The 16,557-nt window shown below is 34.0% G+C and overlaps 1 protein-coding gene across 35 annotated transcripts in view; it reads left to right on the top strand.

Annotated features, from left to right (window-relative positions):
- The window catches only part of LOC111146851 (regulating synaptic membrane exocytosis 2), a 591,447-nt gene that overhangs the window by 358,956 nt on the left and 215,934 nt on the right, over nt 1–16,557 (top strand). For 21 of the 35 annotated variants that reach the window (XM_022502578.1, XM_022502564.1, XM_022502581.1 and 18 more), the window contains 2 exons: nt 854–1,010; nt 2,379–2,495. In XM_022502578.1, the coding sequence (XP_022358286.1) occupies nt 854–1,010; nt 2,379–2,495 (274 nt within the window). Of the gene's footprint in view, nt 1–853; nt 1,011–2,378; nt 2,496–12,045; nt 12,112–16,557 lie in introns of all 35 variants that reach the window. The other 14 variants (XM_022502568.1, XM_022502561.1, XM_022502563.1 and 11 more) reach the window with 1 other exon arrangement.

Below are 16,557 nucleotides of genomic sequence, written 5' to 3'. Positions count from 1 at the left end.
TGATCATGATGAAGATAATGGTAGTGGGGATAATATCACTTCCTGTCCAGAAATGTTCAGGTTTTTTCCATCACAAGCCTCATGATGTTTTAGACATACATAACTTGGGTCAAACTTACTTTTACTGTTTATTTCCCTACTGCTGCCCCACACTGAATTGTGGTTTTTCTACCAACTTTGAATTCCTTCTACTTTTCTCTCCATCAGTCAAATATCTATTGCTTTCTTAAAAAAAAAAAAAAAATCTGTTGCTTTCTAACATTCCTTTGAGTTCTGTCACTTCTAATACATTTTTCTAAGTGTGTCAAATCATTGAGATGTTTCCCTCCTCCAAACTGTCGTGTTTTTAGTCTCAGGCACCTGTTGTATCTCAACCCTGTTGATCACTACAAGAAAAACAGTACATTCGTACTTCAGATGGTATTCGGGATACTTTCTAATATTGTTTCTCTCTTAGAGAAATAACCATAGACTTTCAGGAATTTTTGTGAAGTTAATAATTTTGAATATTTATAATTGTTGTAAAATAATTAAAAGCTCTTCTAGTTTATTAAAGGGATGAAAATGTTTTTGGAATAAACTTGCCTCTTTTAGTAAAGATAACTAACTGTATATACAAGTTTTAGCCTAACTAGCACAGTGCCTTGGACATAGTAGCTATCTAAAAATTTGTCATTTATTTTTAATTTAAATGTTTACAAAATATGATGGTATTCTGTTTTATTCCTTATGCCTTACATTTAATATATTCAGAGGCTTTCAACTTCACTAACATTTAGTTGTTTCACTAATGTACAAAATGCTAAAGGACTTAGTGGGTAGATAATTGTACTCTTAATCTTTGCTCCTTTAGATTATCGACACAATGGTCGAGATCTTCAAAGCTCCACATTATCAGTACCAGAACAAGTAATGTCATCAAACCATTGTTCACCATCAGGGTCTCCTCATCGAGTAGATGTTATAGGAAGGACTAGATCATGGTCACCCAGTGTCCCTCCTCCACAAAGGTAAGAAACCATATACATTTTATTTGTAGGATGATATTAAAAACCTACCTATCACAAAGAATCATCAATAATTTCTAAAGGTAAAAACAAATATGTTCTTCAACAACCTAAATATTGAGAATAATATGAAGTATGGGCTACTTTGTAACTTTGATTGATGTACGTATTCTTTTATGTGAGAGTTCAAAATCATAAAGAAGACCCAGCTTTTCAGTTGCTTATCAATACTGAGCATATCTAGTTAGAGCCAACTAACTACACTATTGAATGATAGTTATTGATGCTTTAAGGAATAGGGGGAAATAAACTTCTGATGGGGTTTTAAAGTCAGGAGCAATCATGCAAAGAATTAAAGAAAAAACACAGGTTGGGGGAAGAATGTCTTAGAAAATCTGTTTAAATTTTATTTATTTATTTATTTGACAGAGATCACAAGTAGATAGGGAGGCAGGCAGGGGGCCGTTGGAGCAGGCTCCCTGCTGTGCTGAGAGCCCAATGTGGGGCTCAATCCCAGGACCCTGGGATCATGACCGGAGCCGAAGGCAGAAGCTTTAACCCACTGAGCTACCCAGGTGCCCCAGGCTCAGTGGGTTAAAGCCTCTGCCTTCAGCTCCAGACATTTCTTATTTTTAAAAAGGACATTGAACATTATATCAAAAACCAATGATGTACTTATACCTAGGCTAATTGAATTTAAATTTAAAAACTAAAAAAAAAAAAAAAAAAAAAAAAGAATGCTTGTCTTTTACCAGGGAAAGACTATTTGAACACATTTAAAAAAAAATAGGCAAAGTTTTAGAATAGAGTTATCTGTGCCTAACAGAAAACAATAGCAAAAGCTATGTAAGAGGCTTATTCTATCATGAAAAAGAAGTGTGTAAGTTGACAGTCCAGGCCAAGAATGGTAGTTTAAAAAAACTCATCATTGATCATTTATAAAGACTTCAATTTAGATTTTTAAAAAACAGATCATAATCATTTTCCTAAAACAAGTCACACCAATATTATCTATACACAACATGCTGAGCTCATTTTCTCCACACAAATTTATTCCTCCTCCTGTATTGCGTCAAAAATCACTGTTAGAAACCTGGGCAACATCCATTAATAATTTGATAATCCTTATCTCTGTCCTTATTGCTACCATGTTTATGTTTATCTCTGTTATAGTAGCAGTCTCCTAACTTCATTGTCAGCCTCCAGTTGAAATGTATCCCATTAGCCCAAGGTGCAATTAGTTAAAACAGAAAACTTGAACTTGACATTAGAGTGATTTCTGTCTTTTTCTACTTTATTAATAAACCTCATTTCTTAGTGTATTGTATGATTATGGGCTATTAATATGTTTAATGGGTTTTGCTGTTTCAGTCGGAATGTGGAACAGGGGCTTCGAGGGACACGATCTGCTGCTGGACATTATAATACAATTAGCCGAATGGATAGACATCGTGTCATGGATGACCATTATTCTCCAGATAGAGACAGGTAAATAGGATTAAATACTATTAGATCTTACTATAATCACTGCCTTCAGGAAGAAGGTATAACCATAAAATATTTTCATCTGAAATTTGGGTATTTGTTATCTTAGCTTCTAACCCCATTTCTTTAACAGTGCCTACATGTGTTCTCAGGACCATCGTGTAAAAAAATAAGACAAGCAAAAACAACCTTTTCTTTACTTTAAAAAAAAAAATCATCTTGCTCTTGTAGTTTTGGTCCTTTGTTAAATCAAACCAGTTAAGCTAGTGAGTTTGCACATGAGGTTATAAGGATAATTATAAGGAAAATAGATATTTTATTATTTTCATGTTATCATAACCAATCATTACATGTAAATATACTTCATGAGACAAGAGATTTATAGTCTTTTGCATTCATCAGGGAAGCCAGTGTGACTTTTTATATATAAAAATATTGACACAAGTCTGGTTTGTTTAGGAAACAGACACAAAAACTGATTCATGAAGAGGTTTTTCCTCATGGCTTTTCAGTAAACCTTTTAAGCATCTTAAAGAATTATGCTTGTTGATTGCTGTATTTGGAGGAATTCTCCAAATTTTCTCCATTAAATATGACATACTTGGAAAGAACATATATTTCAGTGCATTAATCACATTAATTACTGCTAATTTGTTTTTAAGTTAAACAAATTGGTTAACCCTTGAATTCATGGTTTAGTTCTATATAAAATGAAAAATGCTATAGTATTTCCCCCACACTGTCAAATAGGCTTGAAATAAGGATGAGCAAAGAAAGCTTAGTTTCCTGTTCAGAGAATATTATGATAAAATAACAAGGAACGCAGAAGTCTCTTTGTATGGGACCTAAAGCAATTTTAATTAGAACATCTTAAATCAACTGACTTGAGAAATTCCCAATACTTATCACTGTCAATATTTATAAATTTATTTGTTTTCACCTAAATCTAGAATTATACTCAATTTGGGCTTATAATTTCATTGTGTTAAGTATACTTTTCCAAAAGAAAAGATAGGGAACATCTATCCTAATCTTCAATAGTGTCAAACAAGTATTAGCTTTTGTGTCAGAGATCTGAGAAGAAATAGAAAGTTATTAAATTAATATCTTTATTAATTGTTAAATGAAAGTTAATGTGGTATTTTATTTTTTATTTGCTTAACTTTTTCACAGTGACCTGTGTCTTTAAGGGTAATTATAGGTATGGTATCTATAGAAATCAATTTACATCAAGTAGATACTAGTGAAAGGAAGATGAACCATATGGGCATGATCAGGAGTTGAAAGAAGTCATATTAGGATGGTTGAATGAATACTTTTATTACATTATAGAATTCTAATAAATTTTGATCATCTCTGGAAATTATTTATAGAGAGTTTCATAAAGTCCTTGTTCTTTAAAAGTTTATTAAGGCAGTGTTGAAAGAAAAATGTCTGAAATGACTTTAAATCTTTCAAGTTTTCACAAAGTTTTTCTTTAGATAAGAAATGGACTTAATATTTTCTCTGAAAATAATATAGTCTAAATTTTGCAGTAAAGAATATAATAAAATTAACTTCTGGAATTATATTCACAAACAAAAATACTCACCATCATGTCAAACATGTAATAATTTATCAGTATTTTAAGACATTGGCCATAGCATTAATGATAAAAGACTTGCTTTTAAATCTTTGGTATATAACTAGTATAGTCATAACTGATATGTCATTATATTTTTTCTTATTTATTTTACAACTTTATGAATCTTTTAGTTTGACAAAAATGTTCAAGTAATTCAGAAGTTTTGGAGGAATTTGACCTCTGGGGTTTCATCACTTTTTTAGAGTGCTGTAGATTACCAAATCATAATTACTCCTAATTGTGAGCTGTCTTAAATTTTTTTTTAAATAACTAAAATAGAATTTCTTTTAACTAGGACTATAAAACTATTTCTAACGTTATTTATGAGTTATCTGTGTAAACATTACTTATTAACATGAGGGATCAAAAATCAAAAAGTACAATAGTATCCATGTTAGGTAGTCTATCACATTATTAAACAATGCATTCTTTTTTTTTTAATTTTTTTTTTAAGATTTTATTTATTTATTTAACAGACAGAGATCACAAGTAGGCAGAGAGGCAGGCAGAGAGAGAGAGGAAGGGAAGCAGGCTCCCTGCCGAGCAGAGAGCTCGATGCGGGGCTCGATTCCAGGACCCTGGGATCATGACCTGAGCCGAAGGCAGAGGCTTTAACCCACTGAGCCACCCAGGCGCCCCTAAATGATGCATTCTTAATTTCTGTTTTATTCTTTATATTCTAAATATTTAAAAGATTTTCAATACTAGAATGCATGTGAAGACAACTGTAATTTTTATGCACTCTTTAGGAGGTAAGAATAGAATTCTTACAGTGAATTTTCATGAATAGTGTTTTATATAGTCAATCAATAATACTGTTGATTAAAAAGCCTTAAAGAGAATTTCCTTGGAGATAGTAAGTAAAATTTAGGCATTTTGAGTGGTGCATTAACTTTTCTTGTCAACAATAAATGGTGCACTGGACCAGAAGAGGATTTTATTGAATATACTTGCTGGCCGTGTTTCTTTGGGAAAATTAATGTCTTTTACACTTGATTTCCTTATCTATAAAATTAGAACATTAGTATCAACTTTATAGGGTTGTTGTGTAGATTAAATAACACAGCACCTCAAGTTGGATAGTACATACTCAGAAAATGTGCCTTACCCTTAACATTTTAAAGGATCTTGTGGCTTGTAAGTAGCAAACACATCTTAAGGTACTTATTAACTAAACAGAAAAATGAGAAATCAGTTAATACAGGTATTTTTTTAAAAGCTTTGTAGAGAGTATAGAACATGAGTTAGACCTTGAAAAAAAGCTTATTTAGGCAAGAACAAGAGCATAAGTACAGAGGCAGAGCACACATATATCAGAAAGACCCAGTGTGAAGGATGAAGGACTTGGGACATATTAAAAAGTAGTGCAGGAAGATAATGGCTTTTACATTGGCTGCATTGGGTGAGAAATGATGCTATTTCGCATCAATTTATAGTGCCTAGCTAAACTTAAGTGGTATAAGAAGGAGATAATAATGTTCATATCCTTTTCTTACAGGTAATGTTAAAAAGAATTCTATATTGGGTGCCTGGGCAGCTCAGTTAAGCAGCGACCTTTGGCTCAGGTCATGGTCCCAGGATCCTGGGATCCAGCCCTGCATTGGGCTCCCTGCTCAGTGGGAAGCTTGCTTCTCCCTCTTTCTCTGGCCTCCCCTTGCTTATGTGCTTTCTCTCTCTTTCAGGGAAAAAAAAATTATATATATATATATATGTATATATATATACACAAATATATATACTTGATTGGATATTTATATCTCTGCACATCTCACTCTATTATCATAGTCAAAATCCTATTCTGGTTTTTTTTTTTTTAAGATTTTATTTATTTATTTGAGCGAAAGTGACAGAGAATGTGAGAGGGGAGAGATTCAAAGGGAGAAGCAGACGCATGATCCCAGGACTCCGGGATCATGACCTGAGACAAGCTAGTTGCTTAACCAACTGAGCCACCCAGGTGCCCCAAAATCCTATTCTATTTTGAAAAGAAAATAGATTTTTTACAAGTGATTCAGAAACTTGGATGCCGGGTTATTAGCTAAAATGTTGAATTATAACAGACATTATTCATCTTCCGTCCATCCCCCATACTTTTTGGATTATTGTGTCTCTGGTAAATCCTGGTAACTACAACTAGGAACATAGTTTTTCTGGGGCAACCTATGTGGCTTTGGTATTAGAAACCATTTCAAGAGCTTATTTGTTTACATGTGTTAATTTACTATTAGAATAAAAATTAGAATAAGAATAAGAATTTACTATTAGAATAAGAATAAGAAGAATAAGAATTAGAATGAGAATACTATTAGAATAAGAATAGAATAAGAGTTAGAATAAGAATAAGATAATATTTCTGTAACATGTCAGAGGTACCATGCGGTAGTCATTTTTATGTCTATCCTGGATGCCAAAATATATTGGGTACATTTAATTCTATGCAGTATACCATTAGCATAATAAAAAATACAATTAACACTGGCCTAAGATACATTACTTCATAAGCTTTTTTCTTTTGTGCAATTAATACATTTATATTCTAAAAAGAAAAATGTCATATATATATATTTTTTTAAGATTTTATTTATTTATTTGACAGAGAGAGATCACAAGTAGACGGAGAGGCAGGCAGAGAGAGAGAGAGAGGGAAGCAGGCTCCCCGCTGAGCAGAGAGCCCGATGCGGGACTCGATCCCAGGACCCTGAGATCATGACCTGAGCCGAAGGCAGCGGCTTAATCCACTGAGCCACCCAGGCGCCCCGAAAAATGTCATATTATATGAATCTCTAGGATACCTCACACACTTATGACTATTTCTTACTTTTATCAGCCAATCAGCTATGAGAAAGTGTCAAAATTACCCATAACTATTTAGTCTTCTTGGTCCTTTTAGTTATCAACTACGAGGGGAACACATCTCTGAAAGTTTGAAAATATAGAGAAAGTAAATGCAAAAAAGAAAATTCACTTTACAAAAATAATACATTTTATTATATTTCAGGAGTATGTTTTAACATAGTTAAATCATACTGAGTATATTTTAGGAACTATAAAGTAGCAAAACATTAACAATACTAAAGACACAGAGCATAAAGTTTTACAGTAAGTTGAGATTGTTGGAAACTTTGTTTACAAAAACTATAGGTTATTTAAGGATGAGTTATTATATTTCTTCCTTTTGCAGTCCTTTTTGTTTGGTGGTTTCTGAAAGGGGACATTCAGGCTCATCTGATATAATGGAAGGATAATTCATTATAAATACAATTTTGTTCTATCTTTAAAGATTACATTTCTTAATAAGAATCAAAGTGTGTCTAGAAATTAGATCAGTAATCCAGTTCAATTATTTGAATAGTGAAATTTGTCATTATTATTTTTGAAACTGTAACTTTTTTTTTCACTTTTTAAAATTTAGTAATTTTTTTAGTTTTTTTCTTTTATAATGAATTACTTCTCTGCTCAGTTTTTTAAAATTTTCAAGGAGTTTGGATAAATTGCAATTTTTAACCTAATTTTTAAAGTCATAATGTGTATTCATGACAGTATGGTTTACTTGGGTTTTATAATTGCATTAATTTTGGAAGAAAAGCAAGAATGATTTAATTGAGAAGAGTAAATGAAATGTTTTAACTTGTACCAAGTGGATGTGGCAAAGGACCTTGGGTGCATCTCTGGCTCTTAGGTGGATTTTACTACCAAAACAATGGTTAATTTTATGTAATATTTTCATCGATGTATTTTTATAGTTTTCAACAGAATCTCAAGGGGGATCATGACCAGATTGGATTCAGAGGTATAACATGACTACAGACAGTAAGGATTTGACTCACATAATTATTGAGGTCAAAAGGGCCAACTATCTGCTCTGTGCAAGCTGGAGCCCATGAAATGATGGTATAATTCAGTCCAAGTCTGAAGGCTTGGGAACCAAGGTGGCTAGTGTCATAAATTCCAGTTGTAGGGCCAGAGACATAAGAGATGTCCAGCTCTAAAGTGAGGCAGGAAAAAGGGAGGAATTCATCCTTTTTCCTACCTATGTTCTGTTGAGCCTCTCACCAGATTCTGTGATGCTCACGCAGATTGAGGAGGGCAATGTATTGAGTCCACTGATTCAAATGCTAATATCACACCGAAGCCCCTCACAGACACACCCAGAAATAACATTAAATATGAGCACCCCTTGGGCCAAATTAACTTGTCATAAAAAGGGAAATAAAACAAACTGATGTTTGATAAAGTTGATCCTTGCTTAATGTTTTCTTTAGCTTTAGAGAGATAAAATTAACTATAAGACACCTCAAGGAAAATATTAGAAATTGGTGATGATATATATGTTCTGTGAATTTGAAACTTTTAATAAGTTTTGAAGTTTACATATTTTTATTGCTCAAGTAATTTTCAGAGAAGATCTATTTGTTCTTAGTGCAATAAATCCTAACATCACAGTTGTTGGGTATTACTCCTACTCTTTGTAATGCCAGGCATGTCTTTTTTGAATATTGTTTTAGTTTTTATTTTAATACTACATAGGTTTTAATGGTCTGTTTACATTTCTAGAAGTTTCTGTGATTATGTGAACCATTGCTCTCTTTGGAGGGTAGCCTCACCAGGAAAATAGTGTAATTCTGTTTTTACTTTTTAGTTCAATCCAAAATGTATTTATTGAGAGTGTCAGCATGAAGATTTAAAATAGACATTTAAAATAGATATTATCCTGGCCTAAACAAACAGATGATCCAACCAATTATACCAACTCATAGATACCAACTAATCATATAGTATACCAACTAATTATAAAGCATGGAAGCCTGTCAGGCCCAAGCATAATATTATTGGAATAGATTGGAGAGAAATTACTTGCTTGAGTAGTTGAAAAAAAGCTTCAAAGGGAAGTTGGACTTGAGAGGTTGAGAAGAATTTTCAAAGGCAATAAAGTGGAGACAAAGGGAAGATAATGGCGTTCTTGGCAGAGTGATAAGCATGAACAGTCTCAGAGTCAGGAAAGTATGAGATATATTTATAGAATCTTAGGTGGTCTGGCATATCCACAAAGAAAGTTGTAGTATGGGGGATGGGAAGTATTTGGATATGCAGATTGAAGTAGTTTAGAACTTAATTTGTATGCCGTTTTAAGGAATATGTACTTGTTTTTGATCTGTGAAACTAATTAAGGGTTTTAAGCAAAGTACCTGCATGATCAAAAGCATAATTTGTAATTGTCTCGCTTGTAGACAGTGTGGAGAGTGGATTGGGTCAGGAAAGGGATCAGAAGGAGGGGAGACAATAGGTTATTTCAGTAGACATGGTAAATCTGATTGAAGGTAGTAGCAGGAGAAAAGGAAAAAAGAGATAAACCTGAGTTATTTAAGCAACAGAACTAGCAAGGGGTATAAATCAATTAAAGGTGGAAAATAAGGAAAATGGAGGAATTAAATTATGAGACTTTTAAAATTTGGCTTGTTAAGTAAATATTTCAATCTTTAGTTAAAACTGGGATTATAGGGGGCGCCTGGGTGGCTCAGTGGGTTAAAGCCTCTGCTTTCGGCTCAGGTCATGATCTCAGGGTCCTGGGATCGAGCCCCGCATCGGGCTCTCTGCTCAGCAGGGAGCCTGCTTCCTCCTCTCTCTCTGCCTGTCTCTCTGCCTACTTGTGATCTCTCTCTGTCAAATAAATAAAATCTTTAAAAACAAAACAAAACAAAACAAAACTGGGATTACACAAATAGGAATAGCTACAGCATTATATTAACTTTCAAAGGAAGGTTAAAGAATTATATTTGAAACTAGAGGGTCTTTTAGAGATGGTGGAGTCCTTGATTCTGAAGAGGAACCTGAGAGACTGCTGTGGTGAGTAAGGAACGATGCCAGATGGATAGGGACTCGTCTTCTCACTGCCTCTTTAGCCAGAGTCATTCTGATTTTATTGGATTCCTAATGATTGGCTTTACATAAAAATTTGTTCCCAAAAAGCAGTGGTCTTCTGATCAAAAAGAAAGTTTGAAACTACTTGCTCTAGCCCCCTCATTTCACAAATGCAGCACCAGGCGTCCAAATAGGCGAGTGTCTTGCTCAAACCTCAAAATTAACATGTGTTTTTCTGAAGTGTCTACACGACAGTCAGGCAGCCATGTGGAGAGCCCAGGAAGCAGCTGGAAATGTGCTGTGAAACCCAAAGGAAAAATGAAAGCTTAACAAAGTGAGAGTTCACACTATAAAGGAAATGATATAATCCAGAAAGAATGTGTTGGAATATAAAGAAGTTTGAAGAACCCATCCTGGGAAACGACTGCCTTTAAAGGAATAAAGAGAAAGAGACTCCAGTAAATGAAATGGGTAAAGAAGCAGTTAGATGGGTGGGGAACCAGGCTGTATGTGTCAATGTTAAGAGCCTGGATTTTAGATTAAGGAAGCCCTGAGTTTGAAACCCAGTCCAGCTACTCCCTACATGGCCCTCACAGCCTCAGTTTTTCTGTCCGTGGCAATACTAGAACCTACCTCAAAGAGTTGTTATGAGAAATAAATGAGATAAAGTAGACAAACCTTTAATGGAGTACTCCTCACCTCATTAAGCATTGCGTAAATACTATTATTAATAGCTTGAGAGAATCATGTTTCAAAAACCAAGAGAAGAGAGAGTGTCAAGAAATAGAGGTTGAAAATCAATGTGTAACTCCATAGAGAAGAGTAATATGATGAAGATCAAGAAGTTAAAGGATTTTTCAGGATTACATAGGTAACATTCACAGGCTAGCTTCCAGAAAACGGTAGAGGCTGAAAGTCACATTATATACAGCGAGCTTCAAGCTTAAATGAGAAGTGAGGAAGTGGTGAAGAGAATTGTAGATATGGCTAAGATGTTGTACGATGAAAGGAAAGTCAGAGACAGGCAAGGGCTTGAGAGGAAGGTGAGGTTAGTGAAGGGTTTATTTTTAGGATTAAGTGCCGTTCAGGAATGGAAGGCATGATGAGATAAAAAAGAAGGAAGGAAGGTCATGTGGAAAATTAGGATTACAAGTAGAGGTGTTTCTTCCTTTGGCGCAAAAGAAAATGACAAGTGAGGATATAAGTATAGGTACTCTGTATTTAGTGGTAGAAATATGACAGTCGAGAGAATTCAAAATTGGTTTCCTTTTTTTAAAACTGAGACGTCATGATCATCTGCCAAAATTAAGTATGTTGGCATGAAAGGTTTTAAAGAAACAGAAAAGTTTCAGTTAGTGCTGTGGGAAGACGAGGAGCCACTAGAGGTGGGTGAAAAGGTCAGCGTGCTGCTTTGATGGCTCGTGATAGTCATGAGGCATGAAGTGTAGCACAGGCCGCAGTAGGTAATAATCATGTACTAAACATAGTGGATGGAAAAATGGATAGCATCCAATGAACCTAATAAATAAAAGTCATAACCAATTCAAGACAATTTATTCCTTACTAAATGGAATTTTAAGCCCTTTAATAATTTTTACTTATTCATGATCAAAGAAGAAATAATTATCTTATAGAATCTCCTGTGTGTATTAGAAATTACCTCTTTAATTATTTTCTTCTTCAACTTTCTTGTTATTTTATTATTTTTCTCTTCCCATCTTTCCTCCTCAAAAGGGAAAGCAACTCTGTATTGTATAACATTTTTTAGATGGTGCTAGAGATGTTTGAGTGATAACCGACAAGATTTTATTTTGAAATATGATTTGTTTAAATCTTGATTTGCTATGTTTTTGTTGTGTTTATTTTGGAATACTTGGACTATTTTAACCTTTAGCCCTGCCATATTACAATGGACATTGGGAGGAAAGGGCAAGCTTTCTAGTAACAATTATCATTTGCTTTGCTTACTATCTGCTTATCTTTTTTGAATTTCACTTTTTAAAATTAAATTATACCTTTTCATTTCTTTCCCGAGTCTCATTTATATTCTTGTTTCTGCCATGCTTGCAGTCATTTTCTTACTCTACCTCGCTCCAGATACAGTCAGAACATTGAACATCATCACAGGGATGGCAGGTATATTTTTCTTACAATTAAGTCTGTTCATAGAATTGCATGTGCCTGTCTAACAATATGATATAATTCACTTCTATTTCTGCTTTTGATATAGACATATACGATTATTCATGAAATATAGAAATATTATCCTTACTATATACATATATATATGACCACCTTCATAATTATGTATCTAGACAGCACTGGTTTTTACATATCTTTACAGTCTTCTTCCCCACCTCCCCCTCCCCCCCACCATTGAGGAGTCAGTCCTGGAAGTGCTTAGGTTGAACTGATCAGTTTATAGTTTACCTTGTCAAAGGTGGATGGGATCTACTCCAATTGGTCATAGATGATCCATGGAGAACGTTGGGTCTGTGGGAAAATCCTTGTTCATTTCTACTTTAACACCATTCTCCTTATATCGAAGGGAAGTATCAGTTACTTGGCATTTAACAGAAAGAAGGATGAACTAGAAAGAGAAAGGAAACAATTTCTCTAAAAGCTTTCAGTTTCTCCAGGCTTTATGTAGCTTTAGGGATCTGAGTCAGTTCTGTGATACTCTGAGGCCCTGCAGGCAGAGAAGAGAATGGCAGGGGTAATGTGGTAGTGGGTTCGGGGAGTATAGATAAAGAATTAAATGCTGTACTCAGTTGTTTCAGAGTGATCTGGGTTATGTATGACCACTTTTGTGCTATTCATTTAATTCATTAAGAGTTATTAATAAAAGAGTTTAAAAAATAATTGAAACTAATGGGTAAATTCCTAAGGATCAAATTCATATAGATAACATAGAAGGAAACATAAGAGATAATACCAACGATAGATTGCTGATGATGTAAGTTTTGTGATGTCTTTAAGTAAATATAATTGAAATTTAGTGCCTTCCAGTTTATTATAGGTAGTGATTATTGCTGTATTTTATTGTCTTTTGCATCTTCACAGTCTCTTTTCTGTTATTTTGTTTTAATACTAAATAATTCTTTTTTTTTATTTTTACTTTTGCTGTATATTACATTCTATTTTGGGTTTGCAGCAATTATACAATTACCTTACAAAAATGTAAGGAAGTAGTTCTGTAACTGTCCCTATAATTGACCACGACCTTTCTTAAAGTAGATAACATGAATGAGACATTACTGATTATAGGCTTAATTCTAATTACGCTGGTGTATCTTCATTTAAATGTAAGTTAAAATCTTGCACCACATTAGTTTTTTTTACATTCTACTCATCTTAGTTACAATAAGTAGATTGCTTCATATTTATTTTTTCAATGAGCCAACATGCTAGAATCAGTTCTTAATCAGCTCTGGGTTGATTATCAAGTTCATGTACTTATTCAAATTCTGAACCCTAGCCTAGCTGGCCTATTTTGCAAGATTATGTTTCTGAATTGCCTTTTATGCTATGATTTATTTTGTGGTCAGGAAACACAATATCATTAATGTTTATATTAAAGTAAGACTCAGTTAAGAAAATCAGTTTTAGAAGGCAAGTAATCAAGTGTCTCACTGTAAGATTTGCCATCAATTGCCCGATTCTAGTCTGTGAGACTATTGTGTACCTACTCCCAGACAAACTGGGTGGATTTTGTAAGAATGAAATTCTTTAGTTGCTTTTAAAAATACTATCTTTTGTCATTATCAGTTTGATATACCAAGAAGAATGTGTGTACATTTCAAAGCGTAATGATAAAATGACACCCATGAGTCTACTACCCAAACCGAAAGCCAGAATATATGATTTTACTTACTGCATCTATCTGTAGAATCTTTGCCTATTGAATCTGTATGCCTCTTTCACGGAAGTAGTTAACATAATACTGATTTTCAGTTTAACATCTCCTTCCTTTGCTTTTTTAAAAGTGACTTTGTTATTTGTTTTCACTCTGATAACTTTTTGAGATACTCAGTCTTTCTGACCCTCACCTCAATCCACTATGAGATTCTAGGATTATTGAGGGTATAATCAGGTATCCATTCTCCTATGTTTATTACCATAATGCTCTAGGTGTTTTGTCTTTAATTTAACCCCTATACCTTTGTATGTAATGCAACTGAGCACAACCCTTCCATGTTGAGATCATCTGGTGACCTCTTGTTTATACTATTTTATTCACTGAAGATTTCAGCACCTGGCTTTAGTCTAACTTCTAATAATTCCTGCGATCAACTGGAATAATGTTAGTGTTCACCTGGGTGACCTATTCAGCAGTCACTCACTTCCCTGGCTGTCTCAAAGTGGAGGTAGTAAACTTTATTCCCCAATTCTACTTTGGTCCGTCACTGCCATGGCCATATCTGAATCTTAACATTATTTGAAATTATTACACCTCTAAAATCTTAATTTGAACACTTCACTCTTGGACCAGAACTACACATGATATAGATGTATAAGTATTTATATAAATTATTTTTATATAAATAAATATAAAGTGAATACATATTATTTTTTCACCGAGTTACTTTTACCTCCCTAGCTCTTGTATCTCAAAAGAGAACTCCATGCTCTTGACCCCTTTTCCTTTCCCTGCTAGTCTCCACTTAGCTTCCTTACGTATCCAGAGGTTGAGTCCATTCTTAGAAATATCCCCAATTCCCTTGCTACACTGTTCTCCTTTGACCTATTTGACAGAGTTCAAATCTGGATCAATCTCTTTCTCTTGCAGAATTGTTCTGAACTAAATTTTCCAAACTCTCCCAACTCAGCTGAACACTTAAAGGAAGAGTTACCTCTTTATCGAGAATTGTGAAAGAAAGAAAGGAAGGAAGGAGGGAGGGAAAAGGGGAAAGAGGGAGAAAAAGAAGAAAGAGAAATAAGAAAGAAAAGAAAGTGGTGCCAACTCTCTAAGTGTCCAGTTTCCCAGCCCAGATTTCAAGGTGACATTTACTGTCATGGTCTGGAAATTCCCCTTCTGGGGATAAATATATGTTAATAGCTCCAAGTGAACTATAGTGCAGCTATACTACACTATATGAAATCTGCAATTTTCTGAATGGAACGAATGGAGTAAATTAAACACGGCATCCCCAGTCCGTGAAGAATCAGAATCACCAATCTCTCTATGTGAACATTGTAAAATGAAAAATTATGAGTGCTATCTCTTTGGAACAGATGAATAGAGGCTTAAATAATGGTTGCTAAACTTTTTATATTATTTCAGGAGACAAATATCAACTAATATTAGGAATCAAAACTCTTTTTCTTCTGACCAGGTTATGCTAATCAGTACAAATCTGAGTCACTATATTTTTAAACATAGTCGACATTTAAACAAACGTATTTAGAATAGATACCATGTTACCTTTTATTAATATCCCTTTATTAAGATATAGCCTTTATTTTATGAAATATACATTTTATCTTTAAAAATTTACCCTCATACCTTACTTTTTCCCCCTAGTATTTATCTCAACTTAAAGCTATCCACAGCATACTGAGAAATCAGCATGATGGTGGACTTTCATGTAAAGATGTCATGAAGACAACTAGACTATATCTTAAAAGAGGAATTGGAATTATTTAGATTTATATAGAGCTAAGATAGGATGTCAGTGGAATTCTAAAGAAATCTATGAGCAAAGTCACTAAAGAAGTAAGTACCATGTTTTAGTGCAATTGGAGTGTTATCCACAAGGCACAAGGGAATAACAAGAAATGAATCTGGGATGATAAGAGTTGGTTCCAGTTATGGATAATCTTGTATGTTCTGTTAAGGAATTTGAATCTAGGACTAAGTGATAGAGGTACTTCAAAGAGTTTTAATTAGGACATGATTATAATATATTTATTCATTCTAGACTAATTATTCTAGAGACTTTATGGATGGTTGATTTGAGAGAAAAGTGTGTGGGAAAGGAAAGCATGCATTAAGATATTTGCTGGCTTGGTCTTGGTCAGCAGAAAACTCTTTGAGACCCTGAACTAAGTAAGGTAATAGATGGAGAGATAGAAAGAAGACCAGAGACTTAATCAATTGAAATCAATAATACATGGTAAATAATAGCATTTGGATGTTGATGGGGAGCAAAGAGTCAAGAAACACGATGAGTCTCATAGTTTGGGTAACTGGATGCTTGTGGCACCTTAACAGAGGTGGGTGGGGGGGATGTTCAGAGAGAACTTAGTTTATGTGAGAGACAAGTTCAGTTCTGGAATTACTGAGAGAGTTAAGGAGAAACCTCCAGCAAGGAGTAAAATCAATAATTTTAAATCTTAAAGAAGTTTGAGCTATATAAAGTAATTTGAGAGTAAATTCACTGATAACAGTAAGTAGCTACAAAAAGAAAAGTGAAATCAGTTGGGGAAACAACCTGTGAAATGAAGGCCAAGGACTTTTTCTCCACTCTGGGAAACATAAATATTTAAATGATAGATAAAGGAAGAAACCTAGAGAAGGAAAGGTGAGAAGAATAGAGCTATCAGAATAGAAGTTAAAGCAGGAAGAAATTATTTTTCAAC

This window comes from Enhydra lutris, unplaced genomic scaffold, assembly GCF_002288905.1.
Source record: "Enhydra lutris kenyoni isolate GAN:26980312 unplaced genomic scaffold, ASM228890v2 scaffoldscaffold14, whole genome shotgun sequence".
Taxonomy (NCBI): domain Eukaryota; kingdom Metazoa; phylum Chordata; class Mammalia; order Carnivora; family Mustelidae; genus Enhydra; species Enhydra lutris.
The sequence above is the reverse complement of the archived record's forward strand: the minus strand, read 5'-3'. Positions and strand labels throughout refer to the sequence as shown.